Source organism: Crocodylus siamensis, chromosome 4, assembly GCF_052110815.1.
Source record: "Crocodylus siamensis isolate JL-2025a chromosome 4, ASM5211081v1, whole genome shotgun sequence".
Lineage (NCBI taxonomy): Eukaryota > Metazoa > Chordata > Crocodylia > Crocodylidae > Crocodylus > Crocodylus siamensis.
In genome coordinates this window covers 9,090,466-9,113,698 of record NC_143398.1, presented here as the reverse complement: position 1 = coordinate 9,113,698, position 23,233 = coordinate 9,090,466, and the positions used below count along the sequence as shown (strand labels likewise).

Genomic DNA, 23,233 nt, shown 5'->3' with positions numbered 1-23,233 from the left:
ATAGTGGGTGTCATTTCCTTTTCATGGTCTGGTCAACATGGCAAAGTTTTGCTGACATGCCTGCATTGGTAGGGGTTTGGTCTTTTCACACCTCACAGCCAGCCTAGCTAGGCCAGCAACATCCCTGGTCTTGGTGCATCTAGGCTGACAGAAGAGGATTTCTGCTAGCTTCCCTTCTGTCACTCAAAGGTAGTTCAGCAAAGTCAGATGAGGAACCCCCTAATGCAGCCACATGCTATCTGTCCATTAGGGGCTCTGCTCCCATATATGTGTTAGCAGCTGCATTAACACAGATCAGGGGTTCTCAATCTTTTTAGACACAAGGACCTCCTTGATAGACTCAAGGGTCCTTTCGGAAAATGTCAGCTCCTAGCTTTCACTTGTTTTTTTGACTAGGGAAAAATAATAGAGCAATTCTTCTGCTGCCAAAAACTCAGAAAGATCACAAGAGGACAGAATGGTTTTAACACTGAGGATTTCTGTTTGAAATCTTTGCATTTATTTTGTGAAAGGTGTTTTGCATACCTAACAGTGCTAACCCTGCTCGGTCTCCATGGCATCCTTGATCTCCCGGCACCCCGGCGTGCCAGGGGACCCCAGTTCAGAATGGCTGACATAGACAAATCTTAAAACAAGAAGAGAGGGGGAACTGCTGCTACCTACTTGGTGTGTTATGGCCTAATGGTTAGAGCACTTGCCATGGGGAAGTGGAAGACCTCAGTGAAATTCCTTCCTCAACCCACAGGAGCTCCAGCTATGGCAAGGCTCTGGCTATGGCATACCCTTCTAGGGAGACTGCCAAGAAGCGAGTGCATAACTACAGTTTAGTGGTTCAGGCTTCCACACAACGGAGCTGGGATGCCTGGGCTCTGGTATCTGCTCTAGGGACCAGTATCATAATGCTAAGAGGAGGAGACCAAGGCACTCACCCTGGGTGTTTGACTTATATGGGGTACAAAAATAGCAGCTGCTGCTACTGTTATCCCTGCTGCCTTGTCACTGTTGGTAGCCTGGCGGTGGCCATTACCCCACACATCACTGCCACTCAGGGAACAGAACTGCCTCTGGCAGGGGCTTCTGTATTGTATATCCAACAGTCATCGTTTAAAACACAGAAACAGTGCTGGAGGGTAGGATTAGAAACTACGTGTCCCACCTCATCCCTTGATTATGCTCCTTAACCACTAGGCAAGGCACATGCTCCTTCCTGTATTGCTTCTCCCTCTGGCCCCATGAGTCCTGAATTCTTTTCTGCCCAGGAATATAACTTCAGCAGGCAGGACAGATGGTGTCTCCCTCACCTCAACTTTGCTTACAGCTTGGTGATCGAGAGGCTCTTCCAGGGGTGGCAAGCATGGGTGAGAGCACTAAAAGGCCTCCTCCAAACACACGTTAAAATAAAAGAGTGAGCCCTGCTCATTTCTGTAAGCACTGAGTTGTAGGATCTGCCTTTGGAAGAGTATTCAGGGCTTGGTCCCCAAGTGGACAGGGGTGCGTGCCTGCTTACAGCCCCGACTATGCTTTGGAGAAGTTCAGGGGTTCAAACCACTCATATGCTCAGCTTTTCCCATCAAACAGTGCTGAACAGCTCCTTGAGGCGGGGTTTCTGGGTTGCCATTTTAAGTGCCAGATTCCTATGGATTTAACTGTAAATCCCATGCTTTTACTCTAACTCCTGGCCTGATCCTTCACTGCTAATGCCATGGAAGGTTTACCACTGACTTCAGTAAGAAGAGGATACAAACAAGCTGGGAGTTTAACTTCCTTCTGTTCCCTTCCCTTAGAGCAAGCTGAATGATATCCAAGTCTAAAATTAACCCTTGATCTGTCCTGTGAATGCCAAAAAAGGGCCGGCAGTTACTGTTGAATATACATTCCCATATAGCCAGCCCTATTCCTGCTTCATTATTAAGCTCTCGCAGACAATGGCTTTCCCAGCTGGTTTCTGTAAGTTAGACATTAACTTATGGCAGAGACCCAAGTGTTAACAAGACCCAGCAGCTTGCAGTGAGTCCAGCGATTCTTATCTACCACAGGACATTCATGCTGTCATTTACAATGGAAATAATGTCTCATTAGCTTTGCAACCATAGATAGGACAAAAGAAAGCTCACTGGACAGATCCTGCCTGTAGCGGATGGCAGAGACCTATTAGATTTTCTAACCTATCTTCAGAGTGGTTCCTTTTATTTTCTAGGGCCTTGTCCATTCAAGTTTTGAATTGTTCAAGCAACGCTGACTCCTTCAAAAATCATCTACCTGGGTTTGTCCTGGATGTTGTATGTTTAGGGGTAACTTTGGAGTATACATAATGATTGCCTGTGCGGATCACCAATAGCGGTTGAATCTGAGTCCTTCAGCACTGGCCTATGCCACCCTGGCTAAAGGTGTAGCTCCTTGAGCTGGCAGTAGTAGTTAACTTATTTAGGTGAACAGCCACAAAAAGAAGGAGCAACATGTGTTTGAGAACCTATACAATGCAGTCCATTCAACAAGGAAAAATGGGGCAGCTGACACAGATCTCTGCCACAGTTAGCACAAAACACATTGAGGCCTTCAATTCAAATACATTGGTGTTATCTGTGTCCATCTGGACACGCTGAAGCCGTCAGTAATCCGCTTCCCTCCCCCACCAGCCGTTTGTAAAAGAATTCAAGGAGCCACGGTAAGTAAAGTGAGACACTATACGTTTGTCATTGTTTACCTGTGTGTATGGGTTGCATTGCAAACGTAGGAGCTTTTTGTGCAGATGCTGGACTTGGTGCCACAGATGTGGGATTTGCCCAGGATGGGATGGTTTTGTCAGGGACTTTTGGGGTTATCCCCAGGGTACCTGTTTGGTGGAGAAGTTATATCTGAAGTCATTATTCATACTGACCAGTGTTGGGTTCAATCTCAGACAGAACAGCAGATTCTGGTCCCATTCACACTGGGGTAAACCTGGGATATGTCTATTTGCAGCAAAAGAGTGACAGATTTGCATAGCCCTAAGTGATGGGAGAATGTGGCCCACTGACCATTTCATTGTGTGCACTTGAAAACTTGACATGTATTTCCTGTGAATATACCCCAGTTCAGCAAAGCCTTTAAGGCTTAAGAATTACCCTATAATTAAATTGAGATTTAAGTTGAGTGCTTTGCTGAATCGGTTCCTCGGTTTGGGACACACAAGAATAAAGCCATAGGTAAATGATATACTCACAGCACCTGGAAACATAGCCTCTGTGATGCTTGCTTGAGAAAGAGGAAGCAGTGTAGCTGCCTCCATGCAGCCTTCTGGGCCAAATAGTTAGCACTGCTGTGACTGGGCCAATCCTATTCCCTATGTTCATTAGCCTGCCACGAAGACACTGCTGCACTGTTCCTGCTTTAGGAGGTATTTTATGTGGAGCAGCAGTGTGATGGAGAACACTACTGTGGGACTGGCAACCTTATCACACCTAATGCGGGCCTACTTCTGTTGCCTAAGGACTACTCAGATGGATAAGGGCCTTATACTTTATGGAGGGCCTTATACTTGACATTGTAGTCTAATTCATATAACACAAGTCAGACCTTTTTCCATCGTTATTCAAGCAAAACTCCCTCTAGCGCAGCTTTCTGGGAACACGGTTTTGTTATGGAATGGACTGAAACCTGTGCAAGGACGCCATAGATTTCCTCTGTATTAATCCTAATGGAGATTACTGAAAAACTCTCGCCTCCAAAATCTAGTCTCACAAGAACACAGCAATTAAAAGGACACAATTAGCTGGCCCACCAAAAAAAACCAGAATGAAATTATCATTAGTAAAGCATCCAGGGGAATGTCGAGAACCTGTATTTCTTGTGGGGCTCAGTAGTAGCTCCATGACTATCCTAGAGCACCTTGTTAATCTCCACGAGTGACAACGAACAAGTCATTTCTGCTGCTCATAGCCAAAAGGAGACCTAGATAAACTAGACACCAACCTGGGCAGCAGCCTTTTTTGGCATCTCGAGGTTGATCTGCCAGCATTCGTTCGTCCCCGTTGGGATTTTCTATCACCATGGCTGTGAAGGGGGTCACAATGTGATGGCTGAGAGACATCTGTAAGATTGATTTGGTGATGTTCCTTTTCAGAGCAGCAGTGGGGGCCAGGTTTCTGTGTTGAAAACCAAAGAAACGTTGTGATCCACCATTACATCTGATGCTGAAATGAGCGCTGTGATCTGGGTTATTGCTAAATGGTGATATTGCTATATGATTAGGACACAGGGAATGGTCACAAGAAAGAATGAGGGCCTGAGGAAAACTCCTCTTGACTCGAATGACCAGCATCATAAAGGCTGGTCCCATTTCTATTGGTTTCAATTGAAGCTTTCCTTTGCCTTCGATGGATGGCCATGGATCAACCTCTGCAAGGACAAAAGGTCAAATTCTGAGGTTCACCCTTAGCTTTCACTCAACCTTTGCTCAGGAAAGTGTCCCATTCACATCACATACAGCCCCTTAACTGAATCTGCATGCTCCCAGAAGCCACAGCTTATTTCCCAGCACCAGCTGCTACAAGAGGGGAGTGGAGGGAAGACCTGAGGTACAAAGGTGGCACTTACACTTTCTTTATTTATATTTTTAATGCGAAAAATCAAAGGCCTGGTTTTGCAAGGTGGATTAACACTGACACCTCAGTGATCTGTCGGGCCTTGCCATGTTGAATAGGTCCCTCTTAAGGGCTGCTTATTTGGCATAATTCTCACCTCTCAGCTAGAAGCTGGTTGACAGTCAAGTAGGCCCACAGCTTCTCAGTGAATTTGGGGTCTGCGTATCTATCTTTGGTCATGAAATCATCCAGTTCCTCGACATCCGCCAGGGTTTCCATGACTAGCTGTGCATTCGACTAAGCAAGAAAGATGCCATTATCAGAGTGCGAGCTAGAGGAGTGGAGCAGTTGTGTCTCCCCACTAAAAACCCGTCCCCTTGTCCCTGGCTATGTTTCACACAGGAGGGGTGACTGCGCCCAAAAGCTTGCTAAGAACTTTTTTTCCAACTACTCAGTTGGTCTCATAAAAGATATCACATCTACTCAATGAACCTTGCCTTCCATGTGGGAAGACTTTTAAAATCCATGCTGTCCTTATCCACATTACACTTCCCCCATATTTACTAACAGGGTAGTGCTTGTCAGGATGGGTGAGGGGTGTCTGTCTTTACCAAAAAGACCTTTGGAGGCAGAGATAAGAACAGTGTGTGGAGCTCTTGCTGCAGCTCAAGGTGGAAGAGTTGTACCACCGCTCCCAGAGGCAGGGAGAGAAGCAAGGAGCCCTCCCTGCATACCTCAGATGGAGAAGGACTCTTTGGATCTAGTGGGGTGGAGCTAGTCTAACCAGTGCCTCTTAGGTCCTCAGAGTGGGGGCTTTGGCAAGGAACAGCTCCATTGCCCCTGAACAAGCTATAGTGGAGCAGTCCATGGTGAAGAGGCTGAAGTATAGGATTTGGCTTACAATAAAAGATGGTTATAACATAAAATATCACTACCAAGAGATTCCACGGTAGGGCACAGCAAGCTGCATTTGAAGCTGCTGCCATGCTGTTGGCCAAAACCCACCCAGAGCCTGTGGTTCTCTACTTCATCAGGCAAAATACTGTATGGATCATAAACTGTTACCACTTCCAGAGAAAGACCCATATGCATGTGAATGAACCAGACCGAGCTGCTAGAATGAGTGCTGTGTAGAGTCCCTGACTCACGGCAGTGGCTGTGACAATACTCTCCAGGTGCTGCAAGTTTTGAGTGTCGACCTTCCCCGACACCACAATTTCTGACCCTCCAAAGTAGTTATGGAAGCTGTTCTGGGTGATGTCTGACACCGATTCCTGAGGATAGTTGAACTCGATATTTCTGAGGAGCGGGGTGGAGACTTGGCTGTAGAATTGCTGTGAGTGGAAAGGACACAAGTGTAAGCTAGCTACATCGGACACAACCCTCACTGAGATGCTATTGCCATTGGAAAAAAAACATGCAACCAGAACCTGGGACCCAAACAAGCATGTCCATGCATTTATTCCTACAGGAATAGCAAATCCTCTTTTGCTGAGGCCTGAGACTGTCTCTGGAGGGAGATCCAAGTCCCAGTGAAGTCAGGGCAAGGATTCAAGCCAGAGTCAGAACTAGAGTCATTTAGTTCCTTACAGGGCTCAGAGACAGGAAGAGGCCTAAGTGTGGGCCTTCATGGGCCCAATTCTAACCACGTGTGTTGAAGTGAGTGGACAGAAGTAGAGTAAGGACTTTCTGGCCATCATTATTTATAGTGTATAGACACAGGCCCAGATGCCAGCTCTTTCTGCTTGATGAACTTTGGATGAGGATATAGCCTTCCTGACTATAACCCTTCCCTCTATAGTAATCTAATGTGCAAGCCAGCCTGAACTCAGATCTAGATCCAGCCTAACTTTGTGGCTGGGATTGTGTTATGGAATAAAAATCGAAGCTCTTGGATTATTAGAGGCAACTATTACTTCACAGCACCCCTAAGATTAGATTCCATTATCTGTGGGTGTAAATACATGAGATGCTTTGAGGCGCATTACCTAAATTTAAGGTACATTAGGGTGCACGTCTACATGTGTGTGCCTTTAATGCACTTTAAAAATGGTGATTTGGGGCTAATTGTACCTACATTTGATACCTGCAAATGATTAGTTAAAGTGCATTAATGCATGTATAAACACATTTAAGCATATTAACTCTGTGTGAGGACTGATTTGGGATTAACTTTAGTCCCAAGTCACTCCACACACAAAGCGTTAATACGCTTTAATGCCTGCACATGTAGGTGCCTGTCTAAACCCACTTAATGTGTATTAAACTAATGTGCATTAAATTTAGGAATGCTTAAACGCATGCCCTGTGACACCAGTGCAAACCTGAAGTAATTCCAGATGCACAGATAAGAGCAAAAGCTGGCCCACCATAGGGAGAGGGTGGTAGGAAAGCAATGCACCTGCATTTGGGAAGAGGTCTCCTGATTTCCAAAAATCCTCTGGGCTGTGCCACGGTTTTCCTGAGCAAGTCTCTGCAGGAAATCATAGTCTACATCAAATCCAATCCCAAGGCAGTGCAAAGAGAAGTCATCCTGCATGTTCTGTTTCACATTCTTCTGGATTGTAGTCAACTTCAGCTCACCTTTAGGAGAGAGAGTGACAGTCAGTAGTCTCCTTCAAACTAACCAAAAATGATTCCTAGGGATCCTTATCTGAGACCTAATCCCATGTATCTTGCATAGCTATGACTCTCATTAACTTTTGGTCTTCTGTTGTAACTCATTTAGAAGGAATGGGGCTGTTCCTGGTTCTGAGAACTATCATTTCAAACTTGATGTAGAATAAGGAAGAAAAACACTATAATAGTTTACACTTCAGGCCAGACTCATATAATCTGATCCACATATTAGGTGTCTAAATGGACTTAGGTATCTAAACATGACTCTTCCACCCATCCACTATCCACTAATTCATCTAATTTTGCATCTTGCCATCACTTTAGCCTTTCCTTGAGTCACAAAAAGCAGGAGGAGGGTGCATCTATTAATTGCCCAAGTCTATTTATGCAACTAGGTAGAATAGAATCTGGACTTTTATTTCTCACAGTTAAGATGCACCTTTGCAACTAGGAGGGCTAGAAACACAATTTTTTTACTGGCATCTTTAGCTGTGGAGCAGCTTTCTGAAATCATGGGTGGCTCTTGAGGCAATTTCCACAGTCAGCAACCTGATCCAAACTGCACTTATATTAATTTGATTTCTTCTTTATTCTCCACATTTGGATGCCATTTCTGGGACCAAGCTGCTTCTTGGAGACTAGACATTGTTGTGTGGGCTGAGGTCATTGGGGAATAGAGGACTGCTTCATGCTGTGTGTAATTACCACTGTTCCAGGTCTGTTGCCTATGTGTAATTAAAGCAAGTTACAGTTTCATAGATTTCATAGATTTCATAGACATTAGGGCTGGAAGGGACCTCGGGAGATCATCAAGTCCAGCCCCCTGCCCAAAGGGCAGGAAGTCAGCTGGGGTCATAGGATCCCAGCAAGATAAGCATCTAATTTACTCTTGAAAAATATACTCAGTTAAAATATACCAGAAACTTACCTGATTTCTCCTCCACTGGGAAACTAATGTGCAACGACTTAGAATTTTGCTACCAGTTGAGAGAGGATTAAAACTGGTAGAAGAAGATTTTCTTAATTCATTCATAGCATGTGCCTGTGGTGCCTGTATGTCTTGGATGACTTCCACTGAAGTCACCTAGTGTAAGAGCCTTACCTACAGTGGGGTCTCCATCGGACACAAAGACGATCATAGAGACCGAGTTGGGGTCCAGCATTCCTAAGTTTTTGGCTTCATTTAGAATGAATGTTGCTCGAAGAAGAGCTTCATTGATGTTTGTACCTGTTAAAGAGGCAATGAAAAGCATGGCTGCTATTCACAGAATCACAGAAAAAAGTAGGTCTGGAGCAAACCTTCAGAAGTCATCTAGTCCAGTCGTCTGCTCAAGGCAGGATCACATCTATCCCATACAAGTCCTTGTCTAACCCATTCCTAAAACTGCATAATCAATGCTGCTACAAGGCATATTTCCCAAAGACACAAAAACATCCTCACCTGCCACAAGTAAAGCAAGGGGATGAGGGCTCCCAGCATCCCACTGCTGTAAGGGTTGTTAAAATGCACCCAACGTAGTCACTCAATTCATTGTCCCTTCTTTTAAATAAAGGTTAATACTGAAAAAGTAACGTTATTAGCCCCTGTGGACAAAGACTTCTGGGAAGCACTGAGCACCGAAAAGAGCTGCCATTTAGACCCATAAAGTGAAATAGGATTCTGTCCCAAGGGTCAAAGATCTCTGACTTCTCTTAGTGATGTTCTTCAATGGTTAATCCCTCTATTGATAAAGACATGTGCCTGAATTCTAGTCTGAATCTGTCTGGCTTAAATTGCCAGCCATTTGTTCTCATTATGCATTTTTTCCATCCCATTAAGAGCTCTTTAATAGCCAGTATTTTCTTCTGGGGAAGGTACCATGTATCCCATAAGCAAATCCCCCGCCTTTTTTTTTACCTTCCTTTGGCTGAGCTAAGCAGATCAAGCTCTTTCAGCCTTACACCTACATTTCATTTGGTTCCTGTAGCAAGGCACTAGGGTGCCCCTGCTCCTTTATGAGGGCAAACAACAAGAAAGGCAGCTTGCAGGTGCCCAGAGGGGCTAATTGGAGAGTCACCTGGAGCTATATAAGCCCAAAGCCTCAGCTGGGTAGGCAGTCTTACACTGGTAATCATGAAGGGAGGAGCTCCTGGCAGCAGAGTAGCAGGACTCCTGAACTAATAGTAGAGCTGATTAAGAAACTCTGCAGACTAGGAAAGCAAGGAAAAGGTACTTGGGGCAGAAAGGGGCTGTTATCTATAGGAAGGTGGCCTTGGTTAAGCTCAGAGAGAGTTTGGGTGCCTGCTAGAAGATGCAGGTGCTTTTTATTTAGTTGCCCCTGGGTTTAGCCTTGAGGTCTGCTGGGGGCAGGCTCAAAGCCTATTTAGAGAATGGGTAACCCTGGATCCCAGAGGTGTAGAGAGAGAGTGGGGTCCAACAGTGGGTTCAGGATCCTAGGGAGAGGCTGAGACATGGACCAGAGGGTCCCTGGGCCCAGAGAGGGGGCTGAGCATGGGACCAGGGGGTCCCTGGGCCCGAAAAGGGGGCTGAGCATGGGACCAGGGTGCCCAGAGCTGATGGGGGCCAAATTGTGGGAAATCAACATCATAAGTGGTAACACCCATGAGGTATGGGGTGTGGTGTAGGGGTGGACAGAGCCCTGCATTGTGCTCTTAAGGCTACAGGTGCCTCGAGCGGGGCAGACAGGAAGGGAGGTCCTGTGAAGTGACAGCTGAGACCAGGAAGGTCCGGGAGGGACCTGTTAGTGACTTGCAAAGATTAAGTTTCACTCTAAGGCTGTTGAGCAGCCCCCCTTACATAATCCTCAATAAGATCAAGGCATGGGGGGTGAGCAATCTAGGGAGGTCCACTTTATAGCCCAAGCTGGGCAGGAGCTGCATGACTATCAGGGGCGTCACAGCTGCCCCGGTGCTTGAACCTGGCACGGTTCCCCATTGACTTCAATGACTCTTCCGTGCACTGTCTCCAATCTTGAAACCTCCTTTTAACAATGTGACACAAGACTGGGATGCAGAGCTCCAATAAGAGTCTCACCACTACTCTAAACAGAGGCAAAATCAATTTCTAGTTCTTGAGCATCAGCCACAAAAGCATCCATCTTATGCTTGTAGCCTGTACCACCCACACTGCTTCTGCACCACTGGTATACATCCACCAATGACAGTGGAGTTAGTCTTACCAGGATGGAGAAAATGAGTCACTACCATGACATAGTACAGTAGAGACCAAACTTTCTGGCAAGCATGACACAAATTGGGCCTGTATCCTCCATGAGTACCACTCCAATTCCTTTCCGCTGCCTGATCTGCTGCTCTGCTTTCTGCCCCCAGCCCTATCTACCTGTCCCCTTATTTGCTGCCTTCCCCTTTTCCCTCTCATACTGTGTGAATGGGAAACCAGGGCACCCTGTTACCAAACACGCTTACCCCCATTAGGATGGATTCCCTGGATGTAGTTCTTGGCCTCGTCAATCTGTGATGGAGTGGCTTCAACTAAACCATCCCTCCAGCATCGGACATTGTGGTTGAAATCAAGGAGAGAAAACTGATCTGAAGGCTGTAGCTGACCCAGAATGGCCTTCATTGCTTCAACGGTCTGAGAAAGGAGTTCACAGTCACAGGCATTGTTACGGGTTTCTGTTCTTCAAAGCATCCTATAAGAATTAGCTATTTGATATTTAAAGATGTGAGTGGTGGGCAGAGACTGGAAGCTTTTATCCATCTCTCTCTCTCTCCCCCTAGTTTCTTTGCTCTTTGGAAAATGTAGCTTCCTTCTGAAGAAGCTGGCAAAATCAAAGTGGGTCTTTCCTATCCTGGGTTAATGCCAGTCACCAGAGAGAGAGAGAGAGAGAGAGAGAGCGAGAGAGAGAGAGAGAGAGAGAGAGAGAGTAGCAATGAGTGAAGACAGCATGGCCCAGGGGAGAACAACACATGGGGATAGGTAGGTACGATGGTTAGGAGAGCCATGGCAGGAAAGAGTACTGGGGTCAAACGACCCCAGCAAAGTGTTCATTGAGACTTGTCTTAAAGACCCCCAGGGTAGGAGCCTGCACCACTTCTCTTGGAAGTTGGTTCCAGATCCTAGCTGCCCTGACCGTGAAGTTGCGCCTCCTGATGTCTAGTCTGAATCTCCCCTCTGCCAGCTTGTGACCGTTATTTCTAGTCACTCCTGGTAGTGCTCGGGGGAACAGGGACTCCCCCAATGCCTGCTGGTCCCCCCTGACTAGTTTGTAACAGGCCAATAGATCCCCCTCAGCCTTCTCTTGTGGAGCCTGAACAGGTTCAGGTCCCGTAGCCTCTCCTTGTAGGGCCGACCCTGCTGCCCCCGATCATGCAAGTGGCCTCCTCTGGCCCCTCTCCATGTTGTCCACATCCCTCCTGAAGTGCGGTGCCCAGACCTGGATGCAGTACTCCAGCTGTGGCCTGACCAGTGCCGCATAGAGGGGGAGGATCACCTCCCTGGACCTGCTTGAGATGCATCTGCGGATGCACGACAAGGTGCGGTTGGCCTTCCTGACTGCATCCCCACACTGCGGGCCCATGTTCATCTTGGCATCAGTGATGACTCCAAGATCCTTTTCTACCTCTGCACTGATGAGGAGGCAGTCCCCCAGCCTGTAGGTATGGTGCTGGTTCTTCCTCCCCAGGTGCAGCACCTTGCACTTGTCAGTGTTGAATCCCATCCTGTTCTCATCCACCCACCCCTGTAACCTGTCTAGATCCAATTGCAGCCTATTCCTCCCTTCTAGTGTGCCCACATCCCCCCAAATCTTAGTGTCATCAGCAGATTTGAACAGGGGGTTTTTACCCCCTCATCCAAGTCACTGATGAAGATGTTGAACAGTGTGGGCCCGAGGACCGAGCCCTGGGGGACCCCACTGCCCACATCCCTCCAGGTCAAACATGACCCGTCCACCACCACTCTCTGGGTGCAGCCCTCCGGCCAGTTGACGACACATCTGACTGTGTGGGTGTCGACACCACAGTCCCCCAGTTTTTTAACACAGTGTTGAAGGCCTTCTGAAAGTCCAGAAAGGCGATGTCCACTGGTCCCCCTGCATCTAAGGATTTGGTGACCTGGTCGTAGAAGGCCACCAGGTTGGTCTGACAGGACCTGCCTCTAATGAACCCGTGTTGGTTGCACCTAAGCATGATCTCCCCTGCTGGCCCCTTGTGGACATGTGCCAGAATAATTCTCTCAAAAAGCTTGCCCAGGATTGAGGTAAGACTAACTGGCCTATCGTTCCCCGGGTCCTCCTTCCAACCCTTTTTGAAGATGGGAACCATACTGGTCCTCTTCCAGTCCTCTGGCACCACACCAAAGCACCATGAGTGCTCATACAGCCGTGCCAGGGGTCCCTCAATGACCTCAGCTAATTCCCTCAGCACTCGGGGGTGGGGATCATCCGGACCAGCTGATTTAAATCCATGCAGTCCCTCCAGACGTTCCCTGACTAGATCCTCCCTGACCCTTGGCCTATGTGTGCCTCCCCTGAGGCCTGAGGGGGGCCCAGTGGCAGGGCTGATCTGGTCCCTGCTCAGGAAAATGGAGGCAAAGAAGTCATTAAATAGGTTAGCTTTGTCATCTGGTATGACGACCAGATTTTCTAGCCCCATGTTACCCAGTACCTTCTTTTTGCCCCCTATGTATTTAAAAATGGACTTCTTGTTGTCCTTTATCCGGGAAGCTAGTCCCAGTCCCATCTCCATCATCATTTGCTGCATAAGCCACCTCAGTTTCTGCTTCAAAGTCACAGAAATGGAGGGATATAAAGACTACTCTCTGAAGCACATTCAGATAAACCTGTACTGCTCCTGAGGTGTTAATCCCACCTGTTCTTAAAATATCCAGTGATGGGGATTCTTTAACCTCCTGGAATAACCATAAAAGACATCAGATTCACCCAAAGAGCCTTGTCTGCCTATGTCCTTAGACCAACACGGCTACAACTTACACCCCTGGAATAACCAAACACTACACAAACGCTCAGAGTTTGGGAAACAAGCAGGAGGAACTTACCCTTCTGCTAGCTGACACCAACCCAGACATAGTGGGGCTCACAGAAATGTGGTGGGACCCAACGCATGACTGAGCGGTGAATATCAAGGGCTATAGGTTGTACAGGAGGGACAGGACAGGGAGGAAAGGGGGTGTGTGATGCTCTACATTAAGGAGGAATACATATCCTCATCAAGTAGCACAGGGTCAGAGGAGGGGCACACGGACGTGCTCTGGGTTACAATACAAGGCAGTCAAGGGGAAAGAGACTTAATGGTGGGGGTTTACTACAGACCTCCCAACCACGGGGAAGATATAGACTAGAAATTCTCATGTCAGCTCATGGAGGTAGTTAGATCAAAGGACGTGGTCATCATGGGGGACCTGAACTTTCCAGACATCTGCTGGGAAGAGCAGGCAGCCAGGTCTGACTGCTAATGTAGGCGCCTAGCCAAAATGCAGGACCTCCATCTAACCCAGGAGGTGCACAGCCCCACCAGGGGAGACGCCTTGTTGGACCTGGTGCTGGCCACGGGAGATGACCTGGTGAGGGCGCTGCGGGTGCTCAACCACCTGGGCGACAGCGATCATCGCCTGCTGGGATTCACCATCCAGTGCAAGGTGGCAAAGGCCTGCAGCAAGGCAGCAGCCCTGGATTTCAGGAGGGCAGACTTCAATGAGCTAAGGAGAACAGTCGGGGAGGCACTGAGGTCCCGGAGGGGAGGGGAGCCGGGTGTCCAAGGAGAGTGGTCGCTCCTTAAGGAGACGATCCTCCAAGCCCAAAGGGAGGTAATCCCAACATGGATCAAAGGGAACAGGAGGGCACAAAAGCCCCCATGGCTCACCCAAAGCATTGGGGAATGTCTCCTAGCTAAAAGAGAGGCGCACCCCCAATGGCAGGGAGGGGCCATCCCCAGGGAGGACTACACTGAGGTTGCTCGGGGATGCACGGGGGCGGTCAGGAAAGCCAAGGTGGAGATGGGACTGGGATTAACTTCCCGGATAAAGGACAACAAGAAGTCCATTTTTAAATATATAGGGAGCAAAAAGAAGGTACCAGGTAACGTGGGGCCCTTGCAGGACACGCTAGGAAATTTGGTCGTCACACCAGATGACAAAGCTAACCTATTTAATGACTTCTTTGCCTCCATTTCCCTGAGCAGGGACCAGATCAGCCCCACCACTGGGCCCCCTCAGGCCCCAGGGGAGGCGCACCCAAGCCAAGGATCCTCCTAGGGAGGATCTAGTCAGGGAACATCTGGAGGGACTGCATGTATTTAAATCCCGAGTGCTGAGGGAATTAGCAGAGGTCATTGCAGGACCCCTGGCACGGCTGTATGAGCACTCGTGATGTTCTGATGTGGTGCCAGAGGACTGGAAGAGGGCCAACATGCTTCCCATCTTTAAAAAGGGTTGGAAGGAGGACCTGGGGAACTATAGGCCAGTTAGTCTTACCTTGATCCTGGGGAAGCTTTTTGAGAGAGTTATCAAACTGGCTAGTTGCGGCCTTGGCTCCACCACCATCCGCTGTCTGGGAAATTGGCTCCGTGGTCGGACCCAGAGGGTTGTAATTGATGGCAGTCACTCATCGTGGTGCCCTGTAACCAGTGGGGTCCCTCAAGGCTCTGTCCTTGGACCCATATTGTTCAACATCTTCATTAATGATGTGGACATTGGAGTCAGGAGTGGACTGGCCAAGTTTGCCGATGACACCAAACTTTGGGGCAAAGCATCAAAGCCAGAAGATAAGCGGGTGATCCAGGCTGACCTGGACAAGCTCAGCAAATGGGCAGATGAGAACCTGATGGTGTTTAACACCGAAAAATGTAAGGTTCTCCACCTTGGGAGGAAAAACCTGCAGCATCCTTATAGGCTCAGCAGTGCTACGTTGGATAGCACTACAGAAGAAAGAGACTTGGGGGTCATCATTGACCACAAGATGAACATGAGCCTGCAACGCGATGCTGCGGCTAGTAAAGCGACCAAAACGCTGGCTTGCATCCATAGATGCTTCTTGAGCAAATCCCGGGACGTCATTCTCCCCTTGTACTCAGCCTTGGTGAGGCCGCAGCTGGAGTACTGCATCCAGTTTTGGGCTCCACAATTCAAAAAGGATGTGGAGAAGCTCGAGAGAGTCCAGAGGAGAGCCACGCGCATGATCAGAGGTCAGGAAAACAGATATTACGATGACAGGCTGAGAGCCATGGGACTCTTCAGCATGGAAAAGCGCAGGCTCAGGGGTGATCTGATGGCCACCTATCAGTTTATCAGGGGTGACCACCAGGATCTGGGGGAACGTTTGTTCACCAGAGCGCCCCAAGGGATGACGAGGTCGAACGGTCACAAACTCCTGCGAGACTGTTTCAGGCTGGACATAAGGAAGAATTTCTTTACTGTCCGAGCCCCCAAGGTCTGGAACAGTCTGCCAGCGGAGGTGGTTCAAGCACCTACATTGAACACCTTCAAGAGTAAATTGGATGCTTATCTTGCTGGGATCCTATGACCCCAGCTGACTTCTTGCCCTTTGGGCAGGGGGCTGGACTCGATGATCTCCCGAGGTCCCTTCCAGCCCTGATGTCTATGAAATCTATGAAATCTTGGCACATGTCCACGAGGGGCCGGTGGGGGAGATCATGTTTAAGGGCAACCAACATGGGTTCATTAGAGGCAGGTCCTGTCAGACCAACCTGGTGGCCTTCTACGACCAGGTCACCAAATCCTTTAGACGTAGGAGTAGCAGTGGACATAGCCTTTCTGGACTTTCGGAAGGCCTTCGACACCGTCTCTCACCCTGTTCTCATTAAGAAGCTGGGGGGCTGTGGTGTCGACACCCACACAGTCAGATGTGTTGTCAACTGGCCGGAGGGCCGCACCCAGAGAGCGGTGGTGGACAGGTCATGTTTGACCTGGAGGGACGTGGGCAGTGGGGTCCCCCAGGGCTCGGTCCTCGGGCCTGCACTGTTCAACATCTTCATCAGTGACTTGGATGAGGGGTAAAAAACCCCTGTTCAAATCTGCTGATGACACTAAGATGTGGGGGGATGTGGGCACACTAGAAGGGAGGAATAGGCTGCAATCAGACCTAAACAGGTTACAGGGGTGGGTGGATGAGAACAGGATGGGATTCAGCACTGACAAGTGCAAGGTGCTGCACCTGGGGAGGAAGAACCAGCACCATACCTACAGGCTGGGGGACTCCCTCCTCATCAGTGCAGATGCAGAAAAGGATCTTGGGGTCATCATTGATGCCAATACGAACATGGGCCCGCAGTGTGGGGATGCAGTCAGGAAGGCCAACCGCACCTTGTCGTGCATCTGCAGATGCATCTCAAGCAGGTCCAGGGAGGTGATCCTCCCCCTCTATGCGGCACTGGTCAGGCCGCAGCTGGAGTACTGCGTCCAGGTCTGGGCACCGCACTTCAGGAGGGATGTCAACAACATGGAGAGGATCCAGAGGAGGTCACCCACACGATCGGGGGCAGCAGGGCAGGCCCTACGAGGAGAGGCGATGGGACCTGAACCCGTTCAGCCTCCACAAGAGAAGGCTGAGGGGGATCTCGTGGCCTGTTACAAACTAGTCGGGGGACCAGCAGGCACTGGGGGAGTCACTGTTCCCCCGAGCACCGCCAGGAGTGACCAGGAATAACGGTCACAAGCTGGCAGAGGGTAGATTCAGACTAGACATCAGGAGGCGCGACTTCACAGTCAGGGTGGCTAGGATCTGGAACCAACTTCCAAGTGAAGTGGTGCAGGCTCCTACCTTGGGGATCTTTAAGACAAGGCTGGATGAACACCTTGCTGGGGTCGTTTGACCCCAGTACTCTTTCCTGCCACGGCAGGGGTTGGAATCGATGATCTGCTCAGGTCCCTTCTGACCCTAGAAACTGTGAAACTATGAAAACATAAGTGTTTTTAGAGTTAGAAAGGTGTTTCCCATATCTAACCCAAACGTCTTTTTTGCTAAACCAATTGCTTCAAGAACAACCATTGCTCAGTAGTTTTTCACTGTCCTCTTTATAAAAATTTTTTGACATATTTAGAGATTCATCACGTGCTCCCAAGTCCTCTTTTCTAGACTTAACTAATCCACTGCTCTCATTTTCCCCCTTCTAGTTACATTTTCTAAACCCCCATATTCTAGTTAGTGTTCTCTGGACTCTCTCCAACTTGTTTTCATCTTTCATGAAATCTGGTGCCCACAAACTCGATGCACAGTCCAGCAGAGACCCCACCAGTGCCCAGTGGTATCGTATCTGTAGGAATGAGGTGGATGTCTTTGCCCAGTGCTTTGATATCTCTGCTTGAAAAGTATTGCTCAAGAGCTAAGTGCTATTCAAATGACAACATCCGTGTTGTAAAACATTTAAACAAGGTTATTAAATACGGTGGGTCAAATTCTGAAGTCCTTTACTCAGGAAAACACTGGAGCAGGACTTTGATTGAATATTTAAAGATCTGACCTAGTCACTTTTAGTGATGATCTATCCTTGATTTCTAAAGCTGGAAAGAGCAGGCTGTACCAGTCAGAAAAGCAATACCTAGGTATAGCAAGGGGCCATAAAGGCAAGTCCTTTTGGCTGTAGAAATCAAACACTTACTTGTTTCATTTTCAGGCCCCACATTGAGCCACTGACGTCAATAACAAATAAGATGTTTTTGGGCAGAGGATCCAGATTTTCAGGAGCAAAGAAGTGAATAAAATAGCCATTAAAAACCTGCAAAATAAAAATTCCAGTAACTTGAGATCTTGTAAAGATTCTGTGTCGCAAGACAATTAACGAAATGAAAGATTTTATTCTTCTTCCCCGGACAAATTCTTCTTTCAGTTCGTTAATCAATGCTTTATATTCTGCAAATATTTGTACTCAAGGTAAGTGTATAATTGTGAATCAAAGTCAAAGAATGCTTTCTTCCTTCACGAGTCTTGAATTGCAACATTCCAGCCATGAGAATTTATAGCGAGACTAGCAAAGTGGCTCGACTGATATTCAAAATAGGGAATTAGTTAGCATAAGTAAATTATTTGTTTGCTGAATTTGAGATACCTTGGCTAAAAGAAAGATAAGGGTTGGTGAAAACCTGTTAAGCCACTTTAGGAACAGCATTGAAATTCCTACTACTCGGTGGAAACCAGGCAGCATTTAAATATTGGGTGCCTTTGAGAGGTAGTTTTTAGGGCAGATCTCTTCCGTGAGCTAACAGCTTTGTAATACACCTGATTTTTAAGTGCAGAATTTGTTTTTTATTAATGGACTGAGCTTGGCTATTTGGAGTTCTGAATATTATCAGTACTGAACTGCAACTTAATATATTTTGATCATAAACCAAGAAGTTACACAGGTCCATGTCAGAGACATCTTTTTAGATTGCATTCACAATTATTGTGAATTATTGTGAGCACCACTGGTCAGGGCACAGACAGTAGTGACAATTTTCACCCGATCTGGCCACAGAAAGCAGCCTATAGTCATGACTAAACACAAGCGCACAGCTGCAGACCACTTAAAAAATGGCCGATTGGGCAATGATCTGACCCTGCATTCAGATTCAGATGAAGACATTTCAAAGTATAGCATCTTCTGTAACTTGTGTCTGCCAGCTTCTGAGCTGGTTTCAGAATGGGAGGGGGGAAAGGGAGTGGAGGCAGTTCAGTCTGGGTTTTTTTCAGCCCCTGCTGAAGGGTGGGTGAGTATACTGGAGCCCCCCTAAGGTGTGGGGGCTCCAATTCACCCACCCCACCCTCCAGCGCCAGCTGGGGCCCCCCTAGAATGAGCTCCCCCCTGCTCCCTTCCCCCCTTCCCATTCGGAAAACAGGGACAGGCTGCGGGAGGGGAGGGGCCACGGCTAGGGGAAACCGGTTGTGGCTAGCAGCAAGATCCCCCTCCTTGCTAGAACCATCAATGAACTTCTGTTTGGTCCGGGAGACCGTTGTAACTCAGCGCTTGCTGCAAAGCCTTCTCAGTTATAGCACGGAGCTGCACTTCTGTCTGCGCTGTCCATTTCCGCCAGAAAGAACAGAATTCAGTTCACTCCCCGTTTGGGGACAGCTCTGCATTGGCATGTAAGAGCAGGGTTTGCACGAGCTTACCCATCCATAACGATTCAACCAAAGTGGGTATCAGCACAAAGCTGATGCAGTACCACTTTGCCATATTTTGATGCATCCATACAATGTTCTACTACTCTTTTGTCTGACTGAGGACCTCTGAATGGTGCTGGAGAAAGCACTACGAGGTGAAAAATGATGGGTTTCAGACAAGGTAAGAAGTCGGTCCTGTCCTTGTTACCATTTTCGTTAGGACTTCTGGTCAAATCAGAATTTAGATAACTCTGGGTGTGTCTACACGAGACGCTTTACTGCACAATAGACTAATCTACTGCTCAATAAAGTGTCACTATATAACCGTCTGCAAGAGCTACTGCACAGTAGATTAGTTTATTGTGCGGTTTCCTATTACCTGTAAACACAGGTAGTAGGTTTACCATGCAGTAGCTGCTGCACGATAGTGCATGGTTACATAGCTGACCAGGAGCAAATTGCTCCCAGGCAGCAGGGCATGGAAGAACTCTCTCCTTCCCTGGGCAGCCGCCTGCTGCCAGGGCTGCCTCCGATCACAGAGCAGGAGCAGCAACAATGTCCCCTTGCCCCTGCAGCAGGCAGCTCGGGCTCCCAGCTCCAAGATTGGAGCCAGGGCCCGGGACAATCTCCCCGTCCTTTGGGAGCTGTCCCAATCAGAGCCAGCTCCAGCAACAGACAGCTCCCGGGGGGAGGGCAATGTCACAGCCCCAGGTCTGATCTTGGAGCCAGGGGCCAGGAGCTGCCTGCTGTGAGGACAGCAGACATTGTCCCTACCCAGAGCTCCATGATCAGAGTTCAGCAGCAGGCAGCTGCCTGGGGTAGGGGTGGGATTGGGGCAGCTACCCCAGATGCAGGATAGCTTCCCCCACCCAACCTGAACCTAGGCCTGACCCCAGTGCCCTCTGCCAGCCTGGGGCTGGCACCCAGGGGGGCCTGGATCTCCCCCATGTGGCCATATAGTAGCAAAGCAGGACAAGAGTATCCATGCCCTGAACTGCTCCTGTCTGGAGCAAATTTTCTTCTAGCAGGTGCACGTGTAGACAAGAACTTAGGGAAAGCTTACTAGCCACATCTATATGAGATGCTACTGCACAGTAACTTGGGTTACTGTGCATTTGTTTAGTACTTGTTTTATACACTTGTTTATAGTACTTGTGTATAAGCAAGTATTAAACAAATGCACAGTAACCCAAGTTACTGCGCAGTATTGCCAGTGAATGCCTTTTTGTGACACTCCTGTGCAGTAGCCAAATACTACTGTGCAGTAGCACTGCATTACAGTTTTTGCCACAAGACACTACTGCGCAGTAATGTTGGGCTACTGTTCACTCAGCATCTCATGTAAACATGGCCACTGTGCAGTATTTTACTGTGCAGTAAGCTTTCTGAGCATTAACTGCACATGTAGGCATACCCTCTTTTCTGTTTGCCTACAATCCCCCTTGCCCTTTCATTGTCCTTTAGTTCTCATCTGTTGGGCATGTTCTGCCAGTGCTTAGCTCCACCCTAGTGGAAAGCAGAAAGTACCAGAGAGCGGTCCTAGGATCTTCTCCTCTGCCATGGCGAGTCTTAGGTTTCTGTTGCTGGTCAAACAGCTGCAGATATGAACAGAATAAACTTACTTCCAGTTCCCCAGCCGCCTTTTCTCTATTCACATCATACTGCACCACAAAATTCCCATCTACTGCCGTGGAGGAGCACGTGGGGCATTTTCGCTGTTGGTCCAGTGTTGGTTTGAAGGAGATGTGGGCCTTGAAATGAGAAATGAAAAATGTGACTTCACTGCAAAAACATACTTTGGATGACCATGGGATCATTTAAAGAGAGGCTAGATACAGGTTTCCCTCGATTTATGCAGCACATGCATTCCCGGAGACTGGTGCATAAACTGAATTCACATAAAGCAAACTCACTTTATAATGTAAAAAATAGGGACACGTTCCCATGGCATTGAGGCAGGGAGGGAGTGAGCCTGGGATTAGGGAAAGGGTGCGGCACAGCCCATCGGCAGCTCCCAAGGCTGCAGCAGGCAGCAAAGTGATGGGAAATTGGAGTGGGTGCGGGGCACAGGGTGTGGGACAGGGGGGCACGGGATGGGGGGTGCGGCTTTTGCTGCTACATGCCCCCCGGGAGCGCTGCAGGCTGGAGGGCTGCACTGGGCTCATCTTGTCTAGCTGCACCCATGGTATTGGTTTTCTTTTCCTGGCTGCATTCATTAAAAAAGAAAATAAGGGCTATCATACAGTCAATAATAAATTTTCAATATTTGTGTTTGTGCATGCCAGTATTAAGATGGTAAGCTCTTAGGAACAAGTGCCACCTCTGCCCTGTGTTTGCACAACATCTAACATTGGCCCATTATTGGAACAACCAAATCATTAGCAGTAATAATACAACTATAATTACTACTAAGCCTGTACTCCTGTTCTTTTGGATAGAAGTTGATATGAACAGAAAAGAGTTAAAATGATTGAATCCAACTGTGGACTGAATTTCACCAACATATTTGCATGTACATTTGCACATTATTCAGTGTTTGCTAAATCTGGAGTCTTTTGCTGAATATGCAGATAATTCAGTTCTTAACTGTATTTTTGGCTGCACCTGACCCTCATGAAATGAGGAACCATAATAACATTGCCTCTTGGACTTCATAGAGTGTCTGAAACTTCCTCCTTTTCAGGGCCCAAGCCCTATTTAAAGGTAGAGTGGTAGCATCAATGGTCTGCATTTTGCAAGGCAGATCTCCCCTTTAACCATCCTTTCTTTGTGGTGAGCATGAAATTGTTTTTTCATGGTCCCAGCAAATACTGAGAGAATCATATACCCCGTGCGAGAAAATGTTCCCGGAGATCAACTCCTGCTTTGAGCATTACCTTTTTCTCTCCCTTTGACAAGGTAGTGAGTCCATCAAAGTGATCTCCCAGCGTGTTAGGAGTATGCACATACCGAAGTCCTTGAGGCTCGATAATCCGGACATCTACCTAAAGGCAAGAGGGAAGGACAGTGAGAGTGGAGCTGAATTATACCCCCACCCCTGGCTCATGAACCCCCTCCACTGATTGTGTTCAAGGCAGATCCTGACCCATATGAATGTTGCCTTAGGAATGGACCCAGTCTTACCACAGGCAGGGTTCAAGCCGTGATTAAAACAGACCAAGACAACACAGTTTTAGTAAATACTGCTCCTCCTTACCCTCTCCCCCACCTCTAACTAGGAAGTTGAATGGGAGGCCTTATCCTACTTTTACTGGAGGAGAAAAAATTGGTCCACTTCTGTCCTTCCTTCTACATACCCTTCCTCACATTAGCCTCTGGATCCAAGCTACCAGCAGAGACCCTGGGTCACTGCCCCTTGTCCCACTGTCAGGGAGAAGACTCATTGGGAAGCTCATGGTGTCAAGCATTTAGTGGGGAGAATGAGCTGCTTTTCCCACCTCTGAAGTGTGTGCCGAGACTAGGACAGAAATTGTTTCCCCTTCTTGTCCCAAGATTGGGCTTAAGCCCTTTCTGATTTTCCTACTGGGTAAGAAATCAGGCAAGGAGTCTGGAGACTGGATTCAGGAGCAATTTAGGTCTTCAGTCAAAAGGATCTCATACACTGCAGTTCAAGGCCTGAGTCAAAACCCAGTGACCTTAGGGGAAAGATGTACACCTTGCTGGGGTCGTTTGACCCCCGTACTCTTTCCTGCCATGGCAGGGGGTAGGACTAGATGATCTGCTTAGGTCCCTTCCGACTCTAGAAACTATGAAACTATGAAAGATTTATAGTGCAAAATATTAGTTGTGCCTGCAGGACACTTCTCTCTGTAGTTGGGGGTAGCATTCAAAATAAAGGGGAACTCCTGTTTGCCTTCCTCATATAAGACATCCCTATTTGCTTGCATGATTCATATAAGCAAGGAGCTATGAGCTGTGTATAACTGTTCAGTAGTGCACATTGTAGGAACTGTGAGCAGGGATCCTGGTTTTCCC

At 48.0% G+C, this 23,233-nt stretch overlaps 1 protein-coding gene across 1 annotated transcript in view; it reads right to left on the bottom strand.

The window, feature by feature from the left end:
• ITIH2 (inter-alpha-trypsin inhibitor heavy chain 2) overlaps positions 1–23,233 on the bottom strand; it is a 45,049-nt gene that overhangs the window by 11,842 nt on the left and 9,974 nt on the right. The window contains exons 7-16 of the mRNA XM_090041683.1: positions 22,135–22,242; positions 20,881–21,009; positions 17,778–17,894; positions 10,608–10,776; positions 8,284–8,409; positions 6,964–7,145; positions 5,711–5,896; positions 4,720–4,859; positions 3,952–4,124; positions 2,705–2,833 (exon numbers count right to left, since the gene is read on the bottom strand). Coding sequence (XP_089897809.1) covers positions 2,705–2,833; positions 3,952–4,124; positions 4,720–4,859; positions 5,711–5,896; positions 6,964–7,145; positions 8,284–8,409; positions 10,608–10,776; positions 17,778–17,894; positions 20,881–21,009; positions 22,135–22,242 — 1,459 coding nt within the window. The remainder of the gene's footprint in view (positions 1–2,704; positions 2,834–3,951; positions 4,125–4,719; positions 4,860–5,710; positions 5,897–6,963; positions 7,146–8,283; positions 8,410–10,607; positions 10,777–17,777; positions 17,895–20,880; positions 21,010–22,134; positions 22,243–23,233) is intronic.